Genomic DNA, 25,150 nt, shown 5'->3' on the forward strand with positions numbered 1-25,150 from the left:
GATCTGTTATAACAGATCATTGTTTCTCTGTTTTCAATCACTGTGTATTTGCGACGGGTAAAAACCTTTTCTTTCAGTAGTTCTGCAGCTGCTGGCCCTGGTTGCTCAGCCAACAGTCCTGAGTCCTGTAGCCCATTTTTCACCAGATATCCAGGAACTCCAACATCTAATGCGGACCTTGTTATCCCGGGCGGCATCCGAGCCGGTATGGCTTTCTGAAATTTATATTTCACTATATTTTTTATGGGAGAGAAACTCTTCCTCTGACTCTTCTGATGAAACCTGTCCAGTATGGTTGAGCCTCTGGCATAGCTCTCATCTTCCTCAGGTAGTGCCTCACTGGGGGATTATTATTATTATTATTATTATTATTATTATTATTATTATTATTATTATTATTATTATTATTACTACTACTACTACTACTACTACTACTACTACTACTACTACTACTACTACTATTATTATCCACCAAATATTATACCCTAAAGCAGTGTTTCTCAACCTTGACAATTTTAAGGCATGTGGACTTCAACTCCCAGAATTCCACAGCCAGCATTTCTGGCTGTGGAATTCTGGGAATTGAAGTCCACATGCCTTAAAATTGTCAAGGTTGAGAAACACTGCCCTAAAGGGTGGCATGTAGATTTCTCTCCTGGCTGCCTTGACAATGCAACATGGCATTTTGCTGACAAAATTGTTCAGGGTCAGCAAAACCGTGCTTCACATGGGTTAAGTCCATTATGGTGTTTGGAGCCATTTCTGGACCTATAGTCTGAAATCAGTTTTGTCTTGTAAACTCTGATTAAGTTGATAGGATGTTCTTGAGATTTTCCCTGGCCATTTGTGGGTTTGATTCCTACCCCTTCTGGCTCTTTAAGAGAACAGGGTGACACATTGTTTCTGAGAGGTGGTTCACACTGTGGAAAAAGGTAACATCGGCATCCATTAAGGAGATCATGGTATGTCATTTCAAGAGGCCCTTCCTGGTTACATCTGTATTGGTTAAGTATTGCTCTGTCTCTAATCTTCCTTTTGGGGAGAACCTAAGGAGACTATGTTTGGAGTTCAACTATAGCAGACTCTAGAGGAAGCAGATTATCTGGATCTTTCCAGTGAGGCCAAGGCATGGGACTGAGATAGTATTAGTCACTCTAATATATTATCTCTGTTGTGACCTTGATGGGAGGAGGATGAGCACCCTCTGGTCCTATTGGACCTTTCAGCAGCCTTCAGTATCCTCCACATGATACCCCTTTAGACTGCAAGAAGGGGTTGTCACTCTGAGGAGCCATGTTGCAGTAGTTCTGCTCCTTCCTCAATGGATAAGTTATTTGGTTGTGGGGATGAGAGTTCTGCCAAGCAGCCTCTCCTTTATGGGTGTACTACAAAGATTAATCCCCTTTCTCCCTGACTTCTGTATGAAGTCATTGGGAGAGGTCATCGAATGACTTGGAGTTAGGTATCATCAATATGCTGATGGTGCTCAATTTTATATATAGCCACCCTGGATGTACAAGTAATGCTATGTATGTGTTGACCCAGTGTCTCTGAATGTTGTGAGAGTATGAATGAGGTAGAACAGGCTGAGACTAAATGTTAGCAAGATGAAGTTACTGTTTGTTCATAGTGAGTTACTAGTCTCTCCGGTGGTATCTCTTGATTGTTTAATAAATCTTTACTGAATTCCACTTTTAAATTAGTTATTTTTTACCATACTGTTTTTTGAAGATCATTATAATNCAGGATACATCAAGAAGATTCTGATGAGGAAACTAGTATTTGACACCTTGGTTATCATATGATGTTCCATGAGGTTTTATCTTGTCTCCTACATTGTCTTCATCTACATCAGTGTTTCTCAACCTTGACAATTTTAAGGCATGTGGACTTCAACTCCCAGAATTCCACAGCCAGCATTGCTGGCTGTGGAATTCTGGGAATTGAAGTCCACATGCCTTAAAATTGTCAAGGTTGAGAAACACTGCCCTAAAGGGTGGCATGTAGATTTCTCTCCTGGCTGCCTTGACAATGCAACATGGCATTTTGCTGACAAAATTGTTCAGGGTCAGCAAAACCGTGCTTCACATGGGTTAAGTCCATTATGGTGTTTGGAGCCATTTCTGGACCTATAGTCTGAAATCAGTTTTGTCTTGTAAACTCTGATTAAGTTGATAGGATGTTCTTGAGATTTTCCCTGGCTCTTTAAGAGAACAGGGTGACACATTGTTTCTGAGAGGTGGTTCACACTGTGGAAAAAGGTAACATCGGCATCCATTAAGGAGATCATGGTATGTCATTTCAAGAGGCCCTTCCTGGTTACATCTGTATTGGTTAAGTATTGCTCTGTCTCTAATCTTCCTTTTGGGGAGAACCTAAGGAGACTATGTTTGGAGTTCAACTATAGCAGACTCTAGAGGAAGCAGATTATCTGGATCTTTCCAGTGAGGCCAAGGCATGGGACTGAGATAGTATTAGTCACTCTAATATATTATCTCTGTTGTGACCTTGATGGGAGGAGGATGAGCACCCCCTGGTCCTATTGGACCTTTCAGCAGCCTTCAGTATCCTCCACATGATACCCTTTTAGACTGCAAGAAGGGGTTGTCACTCTGAGGAGCCATGTTGCAGTAGTTCTGCTCCTTCCTCAATAGATAAGTTATTTGGTTGTGGGGATGAGAGTTCTGCCAAGCAGCCTCTCCTTTATGGGGGTACTACAAAGATTAATCCCCTTTCTCCCTGACTTCTGTATGAAGTCATTGGGAGAGGTCATCAAATGACTTAGAGTTTGGTATCATCAATATGCTGATGGTGCTCAGTTATATATAGCCACCCTGGATGTACAAGTAATGCTATGTATGTGTTGACCGAGTGTCTCTGAATGTTGTGAGAGTATGAATGAGGTAGAACAGGCTGAGACTAAATGTTAGCAAGATGAAGTTACTGTTTGTTCATAGTGAGTTACTAGTCTCTCCGGTGGTATCTCTTGATTGTTTAATAAATCTTTACTGAATTCCACTTTTAAATTAGTTATTTTTTACCATACTGTTTTTTGAAGATCATTATAATTCAAGAATAATTTAAGATTGCAAGAAATTAGGAAAAGTAGAGTCCTTCCAATGACTGGATGCCTTCCAGATACATGACCTTTAATTCCTAAACTTTCATCATGCTAGCTGGAGAATTTGGAAGTCCCAATATCTGGAGGAAGCCCAGATAAGAGGTGGTGTAATCTTATTTACTGTAACGTTAGCTTTATTCTTTATTTAGTTTTAATATTTCTGAAAGATTATAACAAAACTCTGTAGTTTTGGTCCTGCTTTTGTACTAGAAGTTGAAAACATTTTAAAAGTGTTAGTTTGCTCATCTTTGCTTAAATACATTGTACTGTTTGTCTCAGATTATTCTGGAGAACTACGCCTATCCTGGTGTTATGCTTATTGGCACTGATTCCCATACCCCCAATGGTGGTGGATTGGGTGGAATCTGCATTGGAGTTGGTGGTGCTGATGCAGTGGATGTCATGGCAGGAATTCCCTGGGAGCTTAAATGTCCAAAGGTAAATTAGAGAAGAATAAAAATGTTTCTTCATCCAGCAAATGAGACTATATGAACAAGAAAGTGTTTTTTAAAAGTGAAGATGCTACAGTGCTAAATATGCTGCTGTGATGGAGCAATTCTGAAGTTTTGGTCATTTCCCTATTCTTACTGACCACTGTGCTAAACATATGAGAGCCTTAACAGCAATTGATTTTTTTTAATCCCAAGAGTAACTTACTTATGCGTTTCCAATTACTGTAATATATTACACAAAAGATTTGAGGAACTAATATTTACTTAAATCTAAGTGATGTAATCTATTTTCATTGGTGGTTTTCAGGTGATTGGAGTAAAATTAACTGGTACTCTATCAGGCTGGAGTTCTGCAAAAGATGTAATCCTTAAAGTGGCTGGTATACTTACTGTGAAAGGTGGTACAGGAGCCATCATAGAATATCATGGGCCTGGTGTGGATTCCATCTCTTGTACAGGTGAGGAACAACCATTTCATATCAGTGAAAATGAATGTTTGATCATTGATGATAGACTGTTATGGGTATTACAGTGTTGTTATTTCACTGGACTAAAATACATAATTTTTGTAATCTATAGAGGGAAATACTTGACAACCATTAAGCCATGAAGATCAGCATTGTTATGAGAAGTGCTGCTGTATGCTGGTCCTTTTTTTATGTCTGTTAGAAAATAATTATAAAGCTGAGTTGCATCAAATTTGAATTGCGCAAGAACAGTTCAGTACTGCCATTGAACTACTTACTTGAGAGAATTTAATACATTCAGAGAACATCAATGGTATTTTGGTTTCATTTGTTAGCAGTTTGGGGCATTCTGTCCAGGAAAATAAATGTTTTATAATACTTAAATATAAATTTAGTCCTGGGGGACCAGTCATGACTAGGGAGAGAAATGGCTATAAAGAATCAGAGATGGAATTCAACTATTTTTTGGCCTTAAGAGTTATTGCTTTTAATTAAAATACATAAAATGCTATTTACCTCCTATCTTTATGTAAAACATTTTTTGTGAGTAAACTAATTTGTGAGTGGGATTTACTTTGTGTTCAAATTTCACTTGTCTGAATTTCTTTCAACTCCAGGAATGGCGACTATCTGTAATATGGGAGCAGAGATTGGTGCAACTACTTCAGTCTTCCCTTACAATCACCGTATGAAGAAATATTTATCCAAGACTGGACGTGCTGGTAAGACCTTTGATGAGTGGTCAGATTTTATTGAAGGTCCTCATTTGTTTTCACTCTTCTCCCATCTGGGAAACAGAGATAAAGTTAGGTTTAACAATTGCTTCATAGAGACGATGGTGATGAAAAATGAATATTCAGCAGTTTGGATAGTGGTATAATAATGCATACATATAGTCCTGGTCCCAGTTGCTGTTGTAAGTCAAGAACTATCTATATTGGTGTACTTTGTATTAGCTTGCATGTTTTGATAAAACATATTTTGGGTGAGGCAGAGACCTGTCCGGTAATTTAGAAAAATTAATTGTTCATTCTTCACAGGTGATCGTAATCAATTTTTCTCTTTCTAATCTGTCCTCTTCTTTCTCTGTTTTCAGAAATTGCTAATGTGGCAGATGAATTCCAAGAGCATTTGAAACCTGATCCTGGCTGTTCCTATGATCAGCTAATTGAAATTAATCTCAGTGAGGTAAGTCATTCTTGTAGCTTCTGAAGAAAGCTAGAGAAATAACAGAGGTTTAGAAGGAGATGTCTGGTACGTGTGTTCGTTTTTTCCTTACCTTTGTTGCTGAGAAGGCTGTATAAGAACATTTTTAAAATATGCCATATCTGATGCAATTCATGCATTGATGTATTACAAAAAACAATTGTGTTCTTATAATGGTCTTTAGAGTGTTCTCAAATATTTGCTTGATTTTTTTCTTTCTTAAAGCTGAAACCCCTTATCAACGGACCTTTTACACCAGATCTGGCACACACAATAGAAGAGATTGGCTCTGTGGCAGAAAAAAAGGGGTGGCCAGTGGATATTCGAGTTGGTGAGTAGGATTTATCTGGCTGACTCTTCTCTTTTTAAGGTAGTTTTCTTCTCCACCTTGACAGTCAAATAACATTTCTTTTATATTTAAACATTCTTTGCACATTGTATTTTTATTCTGCCATGCCAATATCTGGAAAAATAATATTGGCTTACTGTAATATGTTGGAAGCAATATTCTCATCTATTTTGCACTGTTTATTATAGGGTTAATGGTCCTGTTTATATATTCCAAGTGATTTAATAAAATTATTTAACTAAACTGTTTGGGAAATGAAACTATTCACTACAAATCGTCATCCCATTCTTAAGAAGTAGCTCATGCCATTTAATTCAAATTGATATGACGGAATACTGGCTGTTTCCCCCTTAATCTCACTTTAAAATGCTAAAGCCATGCAAAAGTTATGGATTCAGATAACTCTTTTAGTGGAAGAAAAAGAATTTTCAGCAGAGTAAAGTTTAAAAGAATCTGATGGTGATATTCTCTGTTCCATCTTCACAGGTCTGATTGGCAGCTGCACTAATTCAAGCTATGAGGATATGGGGCGCTCTGCAGCAGTGGCAAAACAAGCACTAAATCATGGTGTTAAGTGCAAGTCTCAGTTCACTATTACACCTGGTTCAGAGCAGATACGGGCCACAATTGAAAGAGATGGATATGTAAGTATTCTTTTTCCTCTTTGCAGTTGGAATATGCTTTTTTTTAAAATCAGGTTGAAGACCAGCACCTCATCTGCTGTTTAATTCTGTTTTCTATTTCCTTCAGTCAAAAGTCTTGCGTGATGTTGGTGGAATAGTTCTTGCTAATGCATGCGGGCCATGCATAGGCCAATGGGACAGGTAAGATGTTATATATGTGGAAAAACTATGTTGATTTCCCATAAGAAAGAAGTATTTTATTTTTTATTAGACAAACTAAAAAAAAATACATAAACAGAAATAAAACAAAGGGATAAATAAAATTGAATAAAAAAGAAACTTATAAAAATTACAGGCAATCCTTGTTTGGCAACTGACTTGTTAAGTGACTATTCACAATTACAACTATAATAAATAGTAGTAAACAGTAGTAAAAAAAATTATTTTCCAATCAATGTACACACAATCAAATGTCTGTGCCTGATAGCAACATATATTGGAGTGAGTAATACGGGTGTTAGAACTTTATCTAAATGAAGCAGCAGCAACCAAAGATCTTTGCAACCTCCCCTCTCTCTGTCATGTGCTTTGCTAAGTGACTGTTTTGCTGGAACCAGTTGCAATTACTAAATGAGGACAGTTGATGTTGCTAAACTATAAATTTTAAGTATATCATTAGTTAATTATGAATAACTTTAAAAGTTGCCATTAAACTCTGAGCCAAACATCCTAGTGTAAATAATCAAATAAGATTATATCCTACATTAAATTCAATCTCTGTTGTTAAAAATGTATTCTAATTTAGATGTCCTGTAAAACTAAAATACTTTACGAATAGAGAAACTCAATTTTGGATGTGATACAAATCCATGTATGAAGTTACATAAGTAATCCTCGATTTACGACCGTAATGGAGCCTGTCTATTACAATAATGGTGGTCATTAAGCAAACCAACATGGTCATTAAGTGAATCTGTAGTCATTAAACAAATCCATTGTTCACTATGGGGCGTTTTTTCAAAAATGGAAGTAAATGCTGGATTTTGGCAAAAATGTCATGAATTGCAGTCATGTGACCACAGTGCTACAGATGGCTGTAAATGCCTGCTGCCTGCTGGTTACCAAACACCCAAAAGACATGACCCTGGGTGGGGGGAGTGGGGTGGGCAAAGGAACTTTGGAACTGGTCATAAGTAACTTGGGGGGAGGGGTCAGTGGCAACTTTGAACAATTGCTAAGCAACCGGTCATAAGTTGAGGACCGCTTATAGTTGAGGAATGATTTTTAGCTTGAACTCTATACAGGTAGTCCTCAACTTACAACCATTCATTCAGCAACCATTCAAAGTTACAAAGCACTGGAAAAAATGACTTACAGATGTTCCTCTCACAACGATCATAGCACCCCCATGGTCATGTGATCAAAATTCAGGCACTTGGCCTGTATTTATGACAGTTGCAGCATCTCAGGTTCACGTGATCACCACTTGAAACCTTACTAGCTGCCTTCTGACTAGCAAAATCAATGGGGGAAGTCAGACTCTCTTAACAATGACCTGAATCACTTAACAATGGCAGTGATTTGCTTAACTGTGCCAAAAACGGTCATAAAAACAAGCATGCTTCACTTACCAATCACCTTGCTTAGCAGCAGAAATTCTGATCCCAATTGTCATAAATTGAGAACTACCTGTATCATTATGTCTGTAGAGGTTCTCAGTCAATGTATCACATTTACATTTAAGTTATGGAGTTATTCTAGGCATCCAAACATACTCCTACAACTTAGTCATTTTCCAAGTGACAAGTTCAAACATCCTTTCCAGTAAAAAGCATATAACGTCTGTGCAGCAGTTAGTATATGCCAGTGGTGGCAAACCTATGGCACGTGTGCCAGAGGCAGCACTCAGAGCCCTCTCTGTTGGCACGGGCACCACCACCGCCAGCAACAGGTCCATCAGGCCGCCCCTGCCACCCAGAGCAGGAGCCCTGCCCAGCACAAAGGAGGCAAAGCGGCCGACTAGCAAGCTCGAGTAGAGGTGGTAGAGCAGAGGTCACCAACCATTGTCGATTGGTGGACTGGAAGAAAAGGGAGGGGGAAGGATTTTGCACACGTGCATGCGTGCACAGGGCCGCGAGCAAGCACCTGCTGCAAATGGAGCGGGGCTAGTGTCTGCGTGATACTAGCCCTGACCCATTCTTACGTGGTGCAGCGCCTTGTATCTGCACCCTGTGATGCAGCGGCGGCCGTTTTTGCGCCTTGCAGCACGGTGGCCCATTTTTGCGACCCCGGTTTTTGCGTGTCAGAGGCCGTACTGCAAGGCGCCTCCCTGACCCCCCCCCCCCAGGGCACCACAATGCTGATGAGGCCCTGGCACTTTGCGATAAATAAGTGGGTTTTGGGTTGCGGTTTGGGCACTCAGTCTCTAAAAGGTTTGCCATCACTGGTATATGCCAAGCTAATTCAATATATTTTGAAGGAACATACAGTTTGTAAAGTTCAACAAGAATCACAGGCTGAAATGAGAATTCAATTTTGAAAATTTATTTCATTCAAATATGGATCATTTTCCAAAATGGTTGGGCAATGTTATAATATTACCACAAATATGAAAGAATGATCTGCTTATTACATTTTCAGCAGTTTTTAGAGAATAGTTCGTTTTAGCAAAAGAAACATGTTTTAAATGATTATACACTATTTAAATATTAGAAATGCTTGTAAGGAATAGTTTTTATTCAGTACAGGTAGTCCTCAACTTACAACCACAATTAAGCCCAACATTTCCATTGTTAAACAAGGCAGTGGTGAGTTTTGCCCCATTTTACAAAATTTTGCCACTGTTGTTAAGTGAATTACTGCAGTTACTAAGTGAATCGTGGTTGTTAAATGAATCTAATTCCCCTATTGTAAACCCTTCAGAGAGTGCTGTAAAATGCTCTGGAGCAGTATATAAGTCCAAGTGCTATTGCTATTGACTTTGCTTGTCAGAAGCTGGTTGGGAAAGTTACAAATGGTGATCACATAACCCTGGGACAATGCAACTGTCATAAATGTATGCCGGTTGCCAAGCGCCCAAATTTTGATCACATGACTATGGGGATGCTGCAGTGACCTTAAGTTGAAAACTGGTCAAAAGTCACTTTTTTCAGTGCTGTTGTAACTTTAAACAGTCGCTAAGTGAATTGTTGTAAGTCGAGAATTACCTGTATTTCAAATTAGTTGGTATTTGTGTGTACATCTGTCTTGTTCCTGAATAGCCATCTTCTCAAAGTAGTTTGGAGCTAACTAAACTCATCAATTCTTTTTTAATTATGGCCGTTACTAATTTATTTTGTAAGCAGTTTTGATAGGTACAACCTATACTATGTTGCACTTTCTACTTTATGAATATTTTCATCTCAATTTCATGATACCTTAATTATGAGCAGAAGAGTTTAGATTGCTAAGAAAATTATGTATTTTCTAATATAAGCTAACATGAAAAGATATGAGTTGATGAGTTTATAACATTCCTTTGATTTTGGATATGAGGATTTCCTATGGTTTTGTGTGGGTCTTGTTCATTTACATCATTCTATAGACAGTGTGTTATTTGAGTAGATTATTTCTTGTCCCAATTACTCGGCTTTTATATCTAATAGGATTTTTTTCTATGCATCTTTAGGAGCATTAGCTTGAAGTAATATAAATGTTAGAAAGTTAACAGTGACTTGCTCATACCCTTATGGCAGAATAAACTTTTTAATTATGGGACAAACTTTTTTCCTTTGCAGAAAAGATACCAAAAAAGGTGAAAGGAATACAATTGTTACATCCTATAATAGAAATTTCACTGGTCGTAATGATGCCAACCCTGAAACACATGCATTTGTAACGTCTCCAGAGGTATAGTATATGACAGGTGTATGAAAGTAAACACAAATTGCTTAGCCTAGTTTCACACATCATATTAAGCTAAAACCATACAAACCCATTGTGTATACAAGTAGTCCTTTACTTAACGACAGCAGTTGGGACCAGAATTTCTGTTGCTAAGCAATGCAGTCATAAAGCACAACTGCATCATTTATTGATGGCAATCCCTGCAGTCTCACTTGCTGTAGTTAATTGAATTCCATGGGCATTAGGCAAGATAATTTCCTGCTGGCTTCCACAACCAAAGTCAGTGGGGAAGCCAGCAGGAAGTTGCAAGTCTCAGTCTCACAGGAGCCTAGCAAGAGGAAGATGCAAGGGAGGTGTTCTGTCCCCCGTCCGACTCACACCCCCAACCAGTCAGCCGAGGGCTGAGAAACTGCTCAGCACAGCCAAATACAGATGAACACTTGGCAGCAACTCCGTGGCTGCCTGCCAAGGCTTTTACTGATAACACAATACAAACATACGATAAGTCCAGGATAAATTGCCGGAGTGCTGCAACAGGAGATTCAGCAAAATTGTTCGTCACAAAAGTTTCAAACGGCACACCCCTTGCTTATATAGCCTGTGGGGTGTGGCCCAGTGACTCAGCTGAAATCTCTGGCACGGTGTTTCAGCTGCTGCGCACGCTTGTCCCTCCGACGCTGGCGTGGATCCAGCCAAGACGTATCCTCCTCGGAGTCCGATACACCTGGCTCCTGGCCAATCCCAGAAGCACCTAGCTCCTGGCCAATCCCAGAAGCACCGGGCTCCTGGCCAATCTCCTCTCCGTCGGAAGGCACCGAAGGCCGCACCAGAGGGGAAGGTCCTGGAGAGGGAGGCCTGGCCATCTCCTCTCCTTCATGTTCAGAGCCTTCCTCTGATGAGAGGGACCCACAGGACGGAGCCACAACAGAAGGGTTGGAGAAGATGCACAAGAAATGCTGGGAGAATCAGAATGTCTGTGAAAGACGTGTGGGTTGGTGAGGGTATACAAGGGTGTAAGCGAGTGCATGAGAGGCACTGCGTGGACAGGGAGGCTGCACATGAGGTGCTGTGCAGGTCAGGAGGGTTATGGAGATGCACATGGTTGGGAAGGGTGCATGGTCCTATGCATGTTGGGAAGGATGTGAGGAGATGCTGGGTTGGGAAGGGAGCAAGGTGTGCACAAGAAATGTTACGTGAGTTGGGGAGCGTGCAGGTGGATGCATCTAATAGGCTGTGGCAATGATCTTCAGAGATGGAAGATATGCTGCCCAGGAAAAGGTCAGATAAAAGGTCATAACCTGCAGCTGCAAGATGGTAGGAGAAAGAGGCTCAGAAGGGACCTCCTTCCTTAAGTTCTCAGGCTATTAAAAAAAAAACTGGGAGATTTGTACTTTCAGACTTGCCAGATTCTGAGAATATAGCCTTTCAGTAAAGTAGTAGCAGCTTGTCTGATTATATTTCCTGTCTGGCCTGCTTGGGAGGGCTGACTGTGTTAGAACTGTCTAATGGATTAGGAAGGATATGTGAAAAGTGCTGCATGAGTCAGGGAGGATGTGCAAGTGGCTGGTGTGATATTGCACTCATGTCACACCATGGGGTTGGGGCGGGTGGTTGAAGTGCCATGTGGGTCAGGGAACCTGTGTCAGGAAGGATCACGAGGGTATGCAAGTGGCTGGTGTTGATACAGAGGGGCTGGTGAGGTGCACAAACAAAGTGAGACTTACACCAGTGACTTGCAACCTTTCCTGCTGGCTTTCCCACTGATTTTCTGGGGAAGCCAGCACGGAAGGTTGCTGATGGTGATCATATAATCGCAGGGCACTTGACAACTGGCTCTAAGTACAAACCGATTGCTAGGCACACAGATTAAGTTCATGTAACCGCCAAGGTGCTTGGAAAGCTGAATTTTGACAACTGGTTATAACCATCATTTGTTCAGCACTGTCATAATTTGGAATGATAGTTGACTGAATGGACTACTGAGGATTACCTGTATTAGAGAAAGAATGTATTTCAATTGCCTCCTTTTCTCAGAGGTCTTTACTTAATTAAGATTATTTATTCAACTCTGGACCTATATTCCAATTCTTGCTCATCAATACTTGAACTTCATGCTACAAGTAGTTTTTCCCAATCAGGTATTTTTCTTCATACAATGCCAGGGTTTTAGTTGGATTAGTGGATGATGATTACAAAAATACTTAGCATGCTGTTAAGACAGAGGTGAGACAACCTTTCTTTACTCATAACGGATTGCCTTTTTCAGATAGTAACAGCCCTGGCACTTGCTGGCACTTTGAAGTTTAATCCAGAGCTTGACTCCCTGACAGGAGCAGATGGAAAGAAGTTTAAACTTGAGCCACCTGATGCCGATGAGTTGCCAAAACTGGTACTTATGTTTTCTTAATCTTCATTGCTTCTCTTCATCCCAAATTGGTAGGAGTATCATTAATGAAACTGCCCTTGATGAGTTTTTCTGTCACCAGGGGATCACGTGTCATTAATACGAGTTATGATTTTTATCAAATGATGCCCAGGTTACTTGTGGGATCACCTATTCCAAATTTGTTTGCCCCACTAGATACGGGTTTCCTTGATGAAGCAGCATCACCTGGTAGATTCTAGGAAGCATGTCTTCTCTGTCATGGTGCCTCCCTAATGAACAACCTCATTCTAGTGATTTGGATGGCTATGACCCTGTTGGCCTTTGGAAAAGCTTATAAACCTGGCTTTTCTCCCATGCATAAGGATGAGGACATTAATGGAACTGTGTATATGTGGGTGGGTGTACATGTACGTGTGTGTGTGGGGGAGGTATTGGCAAGGAACTTTTTTAACAGCCTCAGTTTGATTCTTTTTAATGTAGCTTGATTGTGTATTATGTTTTTTATTTTCTGGCTACCCTACAGAGTTCCATTGACTTCATGTGTGGCAATATAATTTTATTTGTTTGGTAGGTAGACTAACTATGTAGTAAGTACAGCTGTATAAAACACAAAATACTCCATAGATGCCTTATAGGTTGTAATTCCCATGAGCCATGGTATTACATTGAAGTGAGATAGGTTAGGAGTAGTAATTTAAGCTTTCAATAAAGGGAGGGAGAAAGGAAAATTATTTGAGCCAAACAGTACTTGAGGATGCTAGAGCAAAATGGTTCAAGTGATTAAAGTCTTATCTTTATTTGGCCCATTGATATACACAAGATGCAGTGTGCAATCCAACGTTTACTGATTGCCTTTCCTTTCTAAATAATATTCCTTTCCTCCTTAACAGTCACTTTTTCCTACTTTCTGTTAGGAATTTGATCCAGGCCAGGATACTTATCAGTATCCTCCAAAGGATGGTAGCAGCCAACATGTGGATGTGAGCCCCACTAGCCAGCGTTTGCAACTACTTGAGCCCTTTGACAAGTGGGATGGAAAGGACCTGGAAGACATGCTGATCCTCATAAAGGTAAGAACTGGCAGCAAACAGATAAATCTGAAAAGTTTTGTGGTATTATTTGGTAATACCTAAACATTCTGTTTCATATAGGCTCTTATAAAGCATTTCTAATGATAGGAACAAAAATAACTGAAGTGTATCGGTCCAATTATGTAGTGAACAGCATACATACGATGCTCTTCTTCCCAATTTTGAATCATATATTTGCTCTGTATTTCTTTCAAACAGTTGCTTCTATGTCATAACACAAATTCTTTAAGAGGCAGATGAGGTGGCCTGATACAGCCAAGGCCATCCACAATTTGTTGTGGACTATATATAATCAATGAAGAAAAATCTTTTTTTTTTGAAGTTTCTTGCCTTTTCCATTATCTACAGAATATTTGTAATGAGATCTTGAGCGCTCCTTTCTCTTCTGAATCTACCTTGTATATCTGGCACTTCTTATTCCAGTCTGAATTGTAAAATCTTGAGCATTATCTTACTAGAATGTGAGATAAGTATGGTTGCTTGGTAGTTGGAACGTGTCTTAGCATTGCACTTTTCTGGGATTGAAATATAAAATTTATCCTTTCCAGTGCCTTGCTGCTGCTATGTTTTCCATATTTACTTACAAATTGCAGGTAGCACTATGATTGCAGTATGTTGCAGAGTTTTAAGCAGTTCAGCTAGATGCTCATTAACGATTGAAGTTCTGTGTATAGTGATATTTTCAGAGCCACTTATCTTCATTTTCCACCCTTTTAACTAATTGAAATAAGTCTTCGCATCATCAATTTGGGGATATATTTTTTTTACAGTTTTTCCATATATTTGTGCCATCTCTTGTTTTTCAATTGAGCTTTGTTTTTTTTCCTAATCGCTAATTATTTCATAAAAGGTTCTGTAATTTTCTTAAATCACTTGTCTTTCCCATTTGATTATTATCCTCAGTTTCAGTGCACTGCTTATTTAGCTATAACGTCTTGTTTATTGCTGTTTTCTGGAATTCAGTTGGACAAATTTTCTTCTATTTCTGTCGTCTTTTGCTTTCTGTCTTTCCTCAGCATTGAAAGTATATCCTGTTTGCAAAAATGTCAGCAGACAGCAATTTCACTTTCTTTTATTGCGTGATTTTTGTTTGCTTCATCTTTACTGATACCACAATTTCAATCTAGTGTTCTTCAGGCATTTTTATTTATCAAATCTAATCATTTGAATCTATTTTATCTTCACTCTACAATCATATTGGATATTATTGGGTTTGGCTGAGAGAGAGATTGGCTCCAATTCACTCACCTGGCTTTCACGCCTAAGGTGGTACTAGAACTCAGAATCTCACGGTTTCTATAGTCTGGTGCCTTACATAGTCAATTTGATATAAACATTTTTCATCCAATGGTATCCATATGTAAAGCTGTATTTTACTTTCTTGAAAGAAGGCCTATGTTATACATTTCTAATTGTCTTGAAAGAAATCTATTAGTACGTTTCCTGCTTCAGTTTATGTACAAAGACCACATTTTCCCATTATTCCAAGTGCTAGTTCATTCCCAACTTTATTATTATTATTATTTATTAAATTTATATACCGCCCTATCTCCCTTATGGGACTCAGGGCGGTGAACAGGCGATACTAAAAACCACGATAAATATACACAAGTTTCTGTTCTAAAATCAAATTAAATAACAGGCCTGTTCTAAAAACACCCCATACAAAACCCCCACTAAAACATAATCAAACTATGCCAGGCCGGCCGCACGGAATAGATGGGCCTTCAGGGCTCGGCAAAAAAGGCGCAGGTCCGCAACTGTACGTAGGTCGGGGGGTAGGTCATTCCAGAGGGCAGGAGCTGCCACAGAGAAAGCTCTCCCCCTGGGGGTCGCCAGCCGGCATTGTCTGGCCGACGGCACTTTAAGGAGGCCCTCTCTGTGGGAGCGGACTGGTCGAAGGGAGGTGTTTGGTAGGAGGCGGTCTTGCAAATACCTAGGTCCATTGCCATGGAGCGCTTTAAAAGTTGTTACTAACACCTTGAAGCGCACCCGGAAGGCCACCGGCAGCCAGTGCAGCTCGCGCAGGAGAGGTGTTACATGGGAGCATCTAGAGGCCCCCAAAATCCCCCGCGCAGCCGCATTCTGAACTAGCTGGAGCCTCCAGGTGCACCTCAAGGGGAGCCCCATGTAGAGAGCATTGCAATAGTCCAGGCGGGAAACAACGAGGGCTTGAGTGACTGTGCGTAGTATTCCAGTATAACTGTAATCAATGTCCATTACTATGTTGTTTCAACAAAGCATTGCAAGTTACTGTAAAATCATTCATCATTTACTTCCTCTGCATATGTGGTCGGAATATAGATTTGATTCACTATAATGTTGGTTGGCTTTCCTTGGATGTAAACCGATACTATTTTGTCATTTTGTGGGGGTTGTATATGAGCACTGACTCTGACAATCTTTTATTAATAACTAGCTACTCCGTTTCTTCTTTGTTTTTTTTTCTTTGTCCCTTGTAGAAGAAATGGTGTTCTAATATGAAATGACCCATTCCCTTTTACTTCAGTTTGCTGAGTCCCTGAATATCAATGTTGAATCTTGAGTTTCTGCTCTGACATCATGTTTGTCTGTTCATGGTTCTACATTCCGCATACCGCATTCCGTGTTTTTTATTTGTTTATATTTTATTTATATCTATTTACACCAAACAACTTTCTTTTTGTCTCTGAGTACATTAGCAACTACACGTTCTTTTGGCTTTAATAATTGCTCTTCATACTTGCCTTCTGGTCTTCCTCAGTAGCTTGTTGCATACCATCTGATCTTGGGGGCTCATCTTCCATATCATGTTTACATTGTCTTGGTTGTGAATATCCATTTGGTTTTCTTGGCAGAATACTGGAGGGGGTTGCATTTCCTTCTCCAGTGGATCATATTTAGTTTGATCCCTTGTCTATGACCTGGCTGTCATGGATGAATGGATGACCCTTCTGGAAATGTATACTCCCAATAGTATAGCTCAGAGCTTCATTGGGATGCGCAAGCTGCTTCACACTACAAGGTAATGATCCATAGGGTAAATGTTGGGGTACTAAAAATTGCTTGATGCTGTCAAAATACTCTTTTTATGCAGACTGAATGTCTGTATAATTATCTTGCACTCAGGTAAAAGGGAAATGTACAACTGACCACATTTCAGCAGCAGGCCCCTGGCTCAAATTCCGTGGGCACCTGGACAACATTTCAAACAATCTATTGATTGGAGCTATAAATATTGAAAATGACAAGGCCAACTCAATCAGAAATGCATTAACACAGGAGTTTGGACCTGTTCCTGACACAGCCCGTTACTACAAGGTAAGGCTATGAAATTTTATTGTATTTTAGGCATGTTGTTGTATTTGCAGCAGCAAAAAGAGACTGTTTTTCTTTACAGTCATTTGGATGCTGTGGGGAGCCAAAAACCATCAGAAGCCCAGAACTGAAAATTATGAAAGTTTTACGTAGATCTGAGACTTTGACAGTCATTAGAATTTCTCTGTTTTTAGGTGGCTCTTGGAAACACTGGGAAAGATCTATGTCGGAAAACCTAGAATAACTGTCACTTAAAATAGAGAATATTAAATTGGGTCTAACTCACTCAGTATGAGAATCTTTCTGCCCTTTCTCTTAGCTGTGAACACTTTGTTATTATGTTTATATTTTCCTTAGTTAAACTTGTGCTCACCTCAATAGAGTAATTGACACAAGATAACAGGCCTAAACATTTAAATGTATTCAAACTTGAGAGTAAAAATGTCTTTCCTTGGTGTTTACATTAAATAAATCATTGCCACTACTTATTTATTCTTGGGATGCTAGGAAGCTGAAAACAAAATCTGACATGAGGGCCTTACGGGTTTTTGGAATTTACCAGTTTCTAGTCTCCCTCCAATATTATACAACTTTATGTATGTTTTTTCCCATTTTCATAGCTCTCAAGTACGTTTTCAGATGCCACCATTCATTATTCTTACCATTTTTTCCACAGAACAATAGAGTAACAGATTTAGTTTTTGCTTTGCTTCCTGACATAATTTATATATTTATCCTATTGAATAAATGTTTTGTTTGTTTCAGACACATAATGTTAAATGGGTTGTTGTTGGAGATGAAAATTACGGGGAAGGCTCAAGTCGAGAACATGCAGCTTTGGAGCCACGACATCTAGGAGGAAGGGCTATTATTGTCAAGAGCTTTGCCAGGATTCATGGTAAGACCTCCACTTTCTGCAAAACTACTGCTGCTAGAAGGCTACTAGATGTATAATATATTTTGCTTACCAAAATAATAGAACTCATATTTAGTTCGACTTTCTTGTATAGCTTCAGGCAATTGGTGGAAATAGAGAAAAAGCAAAGTTAATAAAACCTAATAAATATTAAGACAAAGTAAAAATCAGGTTATCTCGTTATTAATTGCAATATAAATTTAAAACAACTTAAATACGGTAAAAATCGTTTAGGAGTAATATTGCTACAATCAATAAGTATTGAATTGCTGTCAATACTTATACAGTAGGGGCCAAAATTGTGGAAACCTTTTGGGAAAAGTGTACATTTGAGGTTTGATGGCTAATAACACCACTTTTTCTTTGGAGTAGTACCATAAAATTATATATCAATGGAAAGATAATTTAATCAAGAATATAATGCAATAACTTTTATGAAGGATTTGCTACTAGAGTAGCAGTTATAAAGAAGAAAAGTGAAACACGTAGAAAAAATGAGATATACAAGAATTGTCACCATAGAAAAAATGAGATATACAAAAATTATCACCATGTCAGCTAATACTTAGTTGGGTAATCTTTAGCATGAATTACGGCCTTACAGCGTCTTCCCATGGAGTGAACCAAGTCCTTTAGTTCTGCAGCTGTTATAATGTGAAACCAAGATTGAATGATTGCTTCTATTAACTGGGTTTTATTGCTGGGTCGCTTCTGACTAACAAGTTTCTTTAGTCGGCTCCATAGATTTTCAATTGGGTTAAGGTCTGGGCTATTCCCAGGCCATTCCAGCAGTGGAATATGTTATCTTGAAACCACTTTTTGCACACAGCAACAACATGACATGGAGCTGAATCCTGTTGAAATATAAATGCTTCATTGTCTTGGAAAAGATCATGTGTGGAAGGCTTCAGTTTGGGCTCAAGTATTTCATTAATGTATTTTTGGCCATTTATATTCCCATTAATCACATAAATTCTGCCCACACCTTTTGATGTCATACAACCCCAGATCATAACACTGACTGGGTGTTTCATGGTACATGTAATGCAATCAGGATGCAAATCTTCTCCGATTCTTCTCCTTATGTATTTTATGTCATCACTACCAAACAGGGAGATCTTGGTCTCATCACTCCAAATAATACTGCCTCATTGTCCCTCTGTCCAGGTAACATGGGTTTTAGCCCAGTTTTCAACCTTTTTTGAGAGATAAAAGTGGCTTTTTTTGTGGAATTCTAGATTTTAGGCCAAATTCCTGCAGTCTGCGCCGAACAGTCCTTGCAGTCAACTTCACATTGCATTGCACCATTTCATCTTGTATACACCCAGATGATTTTCTTCTGTCACATAGGCACAGTCTCTTAATTCTTCTATCATCACTTGCTGTTGTGCACCTTTTCCTGCCTTTACCAGTGTGGTTTTGTAGTGACTGAGTCTCCTTATACCTCTTCAAAAACTTAGAAATGCCACTTTTGGTTAAGTTTCCACCAATTTTTTTTCTAATTTCTTTATAACTGTAGCCTTGTTCACGTAATAATACTATTTTACATCGCTTTCTGGGCGACCAGTCAACTGTCCTCCTCTCAGCTTCAATACATGATATCAATAACTGAATCCTATTGTGATATGTTTGGCTCATTGGCTACAATCAGATGAAGGAAAGTTACCTGATACCAACCTAAGCAAGTTGTGCTTCCTTTTTCTGGTTATTTGGCTATAACTTTTCATAGAATACAGATAATTGAACAAACCTTGTTGCATTACATTCTTGATTAAATTATCTTTCTATTGATATATAATTTTATGGTACTACTCCAAAAAAGTGGTGTTATTAACCATCAAACCTCAAATGTACACTTTTCCCAAAAGTTTTCCACAATTTTGGCCACTACTGTACCTGCTGTGTAGTTTAGCCCAGTTCATTGCAGCCCCACTGGAGCTGAGCAGTCGATTTTATATCTTCCTCCTGGAAGAAAGCATACAGACACCTCAAGAAGGGACATCATCTAGTGTTCCTGTGACAGATAGGTAGACCAGACTTTCCCAAGAAAAAAAAGAGTATTGGAAATAGGAAATTCACTTTTCAGGGAAATGGAATCAGCAGTCTGTAGATTTGTCAATTAGTCTAAGGAGGTATGTTGTTTCCCTGGAGCAAAATCAAAGATGTGGCTGAGAGTCTTACTAAAATAATCAACCCCACAGATTACTATCCCTTTCTGCTGTTTCATGTGGGGATGAATTACATGACAATGAACCTGAAAACAATATCAAAAATGCTAAGATGAATTAAGAGTTAGGAGCACAGGTGATGTTTTCATCTGTACTTCTAACAAAATTCAACATCCAGTGAGGGAACAAAGGATTTTAGAAATAAACCACTGGCTTAAGAGATGGTGCCATCAAGAGAACTTCAGATTCTTAGATCACGGTCTGCATTACCTGCATGAAGGGCTTCTGGTAAGGGATGGGTTGCACCTCACAAGAACTGGGAAGAATGTATTTGGAAAATAACTGGCTCAACTTATCCAAAGGGCTTTAAACTAAAACTGGGGGGGGGGGAGGGTGACCAATCTTTAGGATCTAATCCCAAGTGTAATCCCCAAGCCAACCAATCAAACAAGGATGTAGGAAGAGATGGAAAGGAAGAAAAGCTCAGATATAAAGCAGGAGATGTAGAAAGCATACCTAGGATCAGCCATAAGGGACTCAGGTCACATCATCCAGTTTTATTTGTATATCCAGTATAGTATATCCTTCTATATCATTCCAAATACAGTCTGTCCATAATGTCAGACATTTTTAAAATTAGTTTATGGGTCCATTGTTCACAATTATTCTTCAATACGTTAAAGTATTTTGTTCTATATTGTATTAGTAAATTCAAATGTTCTTCTTTCATTGTGATCTTTAATTCCTTCTGGTTCCCTCAACCATCCAGCCTTTAAAATTTCATCTTAGCATTTTTAAAAGTACCTCAGTAAAGTAGACAGCCTGTTAACACTTCAGTTGCTGGCAGTCATTTGATAGTGCAAATGCTGGTTTAAGACAGTTAGGGAAACAATCTATATGTATTGTTCCAAAGCTAGCTGGTGGTAAAATGGAATTTCTGCTTTCATGCCCAAGAATTATAGGTTCGACCAAACACAAATGATTATTTTCCCTAGTTTCTTCTCAGATTCTTTTCACCCCAGAGAACAAACCTGGCATATACTAAATGTGCACAGGGCACAAAAGTATACCTCAAAATACTTTTAGAGGCATGGAGATTACTTGATTGTGTTTATTGTTACATTTTCCTATGTTTTCTTGCTGGAGGCAAACTCTGTTTATTTTGAATTATGCAATAAAGAAATTGAGCAATACTCAAATTAAGTCAGTGCATACAATTGAAAGAATAGAGTTTTCTGACATGGCAGAAAAAGATCTTAAGCACTGCCATTGAAGAGATGGAGTTAGTTTTCTATCCATTTCATCTTTCAGTGACCTAAAAGTACAACTACCATTCCCATCAACTGCACAAAACTGGATGCATATGCAAGGCTGAAGGAATATAGACAAGGTGATAAACAATTGATTTCATAAATATTTGAAAGTACTTATGACGATGAGATGCAAGGCATATTGCAAAATGCACAAATAGTATTGAGGTTTTGCTCTTTGCAATAGTCTACTAGAATGTATATTCTAATACATTAAATTTAAATCCTTTAACAGAAACTAATTTGAAGAAGCAAGGACTCTTGCCACTAACATTTGCTGATCCAGCTGATTATGACAAGATTCATCCTGTGGACAAGCTAAGCATTATGGATCTAAAAGATTTTGCCCCCGGAAAGGTAATGGTCCCAGGTCTCAGCCCTACTCCTTCCCCATCTCATTTTCTTGCACCTTCTTTATCATGAACTACTGTAGTTCAGAGTTCTGATATGTGCAACAATGTATTTGAAAATACATTAATACTTTTTGCTGAACTTTACATATTTAAAATGCAATGTATATCAAATTAAATTGAGTATTTTATTTGGTCAAGTGTGATTAGACACACATGGAATTTGTCTCTGGTGCAGAAGCTGTCAGTGTACATGCAAAGCAACAGAATAATGACAATCATAATACCAATAAGAGAGAGAATATAGAAGATAATAAGAAGGATAAATAATAATATTACAACCAAACTGTCATGGTTCCGATAGATGAAATCCAATAAAGAACTTCAAGGCAAGAATTCTTCCTTAGAGAACATTTTATTCAGGAAACAAAGTATCGGCACTACATAGTTGAACCCAAAACTAGATTCCCTTCCCCCAGATACAAAGTAACAAATTGCAAGTCCCACCCCCACAAAGCAGTCATAAATCACATTCTCCAATTAGCCAGGAGCGTGGGCTCTCTCCCCAGCTCCTCAGCCCTTGAGTTCCCACGGAGCTGCATTGTTATTATGGCTAGCTGAGCTCAAGCATTCACCCCATCCCCCCTTCAACACCTAATTTCTAAACAGAAGAAAAAACATGTTAAAAACAAAGTAAAAATGGCTGCAATTTCCATCAGTTGTCAGAGCAGGAACATCCAGTGTTACAGCGTTGACACAAACTGCATGGGTAAGTACACTTGAATTCTTGGAAATGTTCAAATCTACAGGAAATTAGAAGAGTGCACAAAACATATCTAATATAAAATTTTATTGTTTGGAGTAGAAAACTGGTGTTTTGAGTTCAAGACAAGCTATTCCATGCATTTTGGAAGTACTTCAGGCGTGGAACAGATTTTGAGACTTTGGGGCTTCAAACACCTCAGAAGCTGTTTTATATTCAAAATGGAACATTTTGAAATTTCATGAAATTTCATGTTTGAAATCAAAGTGCTTTGTACACTCCTCATATATTTAGAAATAGACAAAATGTACAAGTTGCTTTATCATATATGGTGGCTAATGTTTTTTCCTCTTTCCTACTACAAAATATTTTGTTACACATGAATTTAAAGAATACATATTGTATTTTGGGAAGAATTTAAATATTTTTTTTTCAAATCCAGTGTTGAGAGTAGAAACTGAATACTTGCCAGTGCTTAATGTGCTCAAGAAGCTATAACCCAGGCATGTCAAACTTGTGATGTCGCATGACGTATCACGACTTTTTCCCCATTGCCGGAAATGGGGTGGGCGCGGTTTTGGTGTGATGCATTTGGCCCGCGGGCCGGCAGTTTGACATGCCTGCTATAACCACTTGCAGGTAGTGCTTCTCTAAGCTTCTCCAGCCTTGATGCAGGAACTTTCCAGAGTACTGATGAGATTTGAAGCATTGCAGGAATGTTAAAATGGGGGAGAGAGCATTTCTTAGCTGGTGCATCTTAACGTTACCGGGTTAAAGTAAAATATTGAATTTAGGAGACCTATCTAGGGGAATTGCTTATGGTCTGCCAAGTCTAGAACAGCTCCTGGTTTCTTGCATATTTGGGGTTCAATATTTGGTAAGATTTGCTAAACGATCAAATAAGGGAATAAATCATGGCATATTATATGGACTCCTAAATTCAGAAATTAAATGTTCCCAGGTTCTTGTGCTAAATGTTTTAGAGGATATTTTTAATTCCTACTCAGTTATTTTCCCTTCCACAAGAATCAGATGTCTAAAAACCATTAGAGTTAATGGTGATTTAACAAAAGGCATGCTTATGATAGGAAGTCCAAATATATATATATATATATATTTCTCAAATTTCTCCACCAGCCCCTGAAATGCATCATCAAACATCCTAATGGGAGCCAGGAAACAATAATGCTGAACCACACCTTCAATGAGCCTCAGATTGAGTGGTTCAAAGCTGGTAGTGCACTCAACAGAATGAAAGAGCTACAGAAGCACTGAATCTACGCACATTATTCATCCAGTGGACTTGATGAGTAATCTCCATTAAAGTGCAATTCCACAACAATTCTTGAGAATAAATGTATGTGATCAAATGTAACTTTAGCTTCCTACTCATTTCAATTTTCACTTGCCTACACCAATAAAAGTATTTTCTTTTCTTTTTCCATTATACAGTTCTAACTTTCATGGCTGCCTATTTTTCATGCATTTCAGTTGTCTAATATTGCTTCATATTTATTTTTCAATTATTTTCTTGCCCAATAATTTCAGTGATGACAAAAGAATGAAAAAATAAAAGAGTATTGCTCTTGTGGAAAATAAAATTGTAACTGACATATCTGCTTGTGAGTGTTCCTAATAGCACTTTGTTCAGGTTTGTGATGAATGGAGCATGAGTGTGCAAAAATTGAGAATGGATTGTTTGGAAACTTGGAAATACAAGTACCATAAATAATAGGTACACCTTGAATCATGAAATTTTGAATTTTGATTACAACCTTATTTTGTCTTACAGTTTCAGTAAACATCCTGATCTATAAATAATTTCTGCTGCAATATGAAACTGACATCATATTGGTATTTTCATATATCAAGTAGATCTGTCCCCATTTGACAGAAATTTCTACCTGTGACTCAGCTCTAAATGCCTCATTTCTCTTTTATAATGTTCCTACCCATTCTATCCCTATGTTTACTTTTAAAAGAAGTAGGAAAAATTAAAATAATTTTAGTTGTGAAATTATGCTCTTATTTATGACACAACTTGGAACTCAGTAATTATATATTTACACAGTATAGCTCTATTGTGGTTAATGTAGTTTTCTGTTCCCTACTGAGAAACAGATTAGTTCACAAAAAGATGTTTTAATGATGCTACGAGCCTGCCAGCTCTCAGTGCTTCCTGTTTGTGTTTAAGTAACTGTCTTAAATACATAGTGTGAAATTTTTCATATTAAAACACTTTCATGTAGTGGTATTCCCTTAGTGCAGTGATGGCGAACCTTTTAGAGACCGAGTGCCCAAACTGCAACCCAAAACCCACTTATGATTGTCGGGTGCCGGGTGGGTGTGGCCCATTGGGTGGGCGTGGCTGCGGTGGTAACAGCAGACTGGGTGGGACTAAAAAGTTCAATCAATTCCAACTTTGCAAGATCTTTTTTTTTCCCACGAGAAGTTGAAATTGACTGATTGAACCTTTTTTTTTGTACACGGCGGCGGAGGCCTAAAGCAAAAAGGTTTTATAAAACCCAGTTGATGGCCTAGGACTGGGGCGACAGCGCGCGTGCCCACAGAGAGGGCTCTGAGTGCCACCTCTGGCACCCGTGCCATAGGTTCGCCACCACTGCCTTAGTGTCTTTGGGATATCTTTCAGCTATGATGATCAAGAACATGGTGGATGATAAGAGATTATCAATCAAATATAAACAGAGTGTCAAGGTTCTGACTGATGGAACCAAATAAATCAGAACTCCGAAGCATGAGATTTCC

General features: G+C 38.7%; 1 protein-coding gene across 1 annotated transcript in view; it reads left to right on the forward strand.

The window, feature by feature from the left end:
- Nucleotides 1–23,757, forward strand: part of ACO2 (aconitase 2) — a 36,174-nt gene extending 12,417 nt beyond the window's left edge. Inside the window, exons 5-18 of the mRNA XM_015813604.1 lie at nt 3,401–3,559; nt 3,881–4,031; nt 4,658–4,762; nt 5,137–5,228; nt 5,472–5,577; nt 6,082–6,239; nt 6,346–6,419; nt 9,995–10,106; nt 12,370–12,492; nt 13,404–13,559; nt 16,689–16,880; nt 17,643–17,775; nt 21,507–21,628; nt 23,522–23,757. Of these exons, the coding sequence (XP_015669090.1) occupies nt 3,401–3,559; nt 3,881–4,031; nt 4,658–4,762; nt 5,137–5,228; nt 5,472–5,577; nt 6,082–6,239; nt 6,346–6,419; nt 9,995–10,106; nt 12,370–12,492; nt 13,404–13,559; nt 16,689–16,880; nt 17,643–17,775; nt 21,507–21,628; nt 23,522–23,659 (1,821 nt within the window). The 3' untranslated portion in view covers nt 23,660–23,757. The remainder of the gene's footprint in view (nt 1–3,400; nt 3,560–3,880; nt 4,032–4,657; nt 4,763–5,136; nt 5,229–5,471; nt 5,578–6,081; nt 6,240–6,345; nt 6,420–9,994; nt 10,107–12,369; nt 12,493–13,403; nt 13,560–16,688; nt 16,881–17,642; nt 17,776–21,506; nt 21,629–23,521) is intronic.
- The last annotated feature ends 1,393 nt before the right edge of the window (nt 23,758–25,150 follow it).

The sequence above is a fragment of the Protobothrops mucrosquamatus genome, unplaced genomic scaffold, assembly GCF_001527695.2.
Source record: "Protobothrops mucrosquamatus isolate PMUCROS unplaced genomic scaffold, P.Mucros_1.0 scaffold173, whole genome shotgun sequence".
Taxonomy (NCBI): domain Eukaryota; kingdom Metazoa; phylum Chordata; class Lepidosauria; order Squamata; family Viperidae; genus Protobothrops; species Protobothrops mucrosquamatus.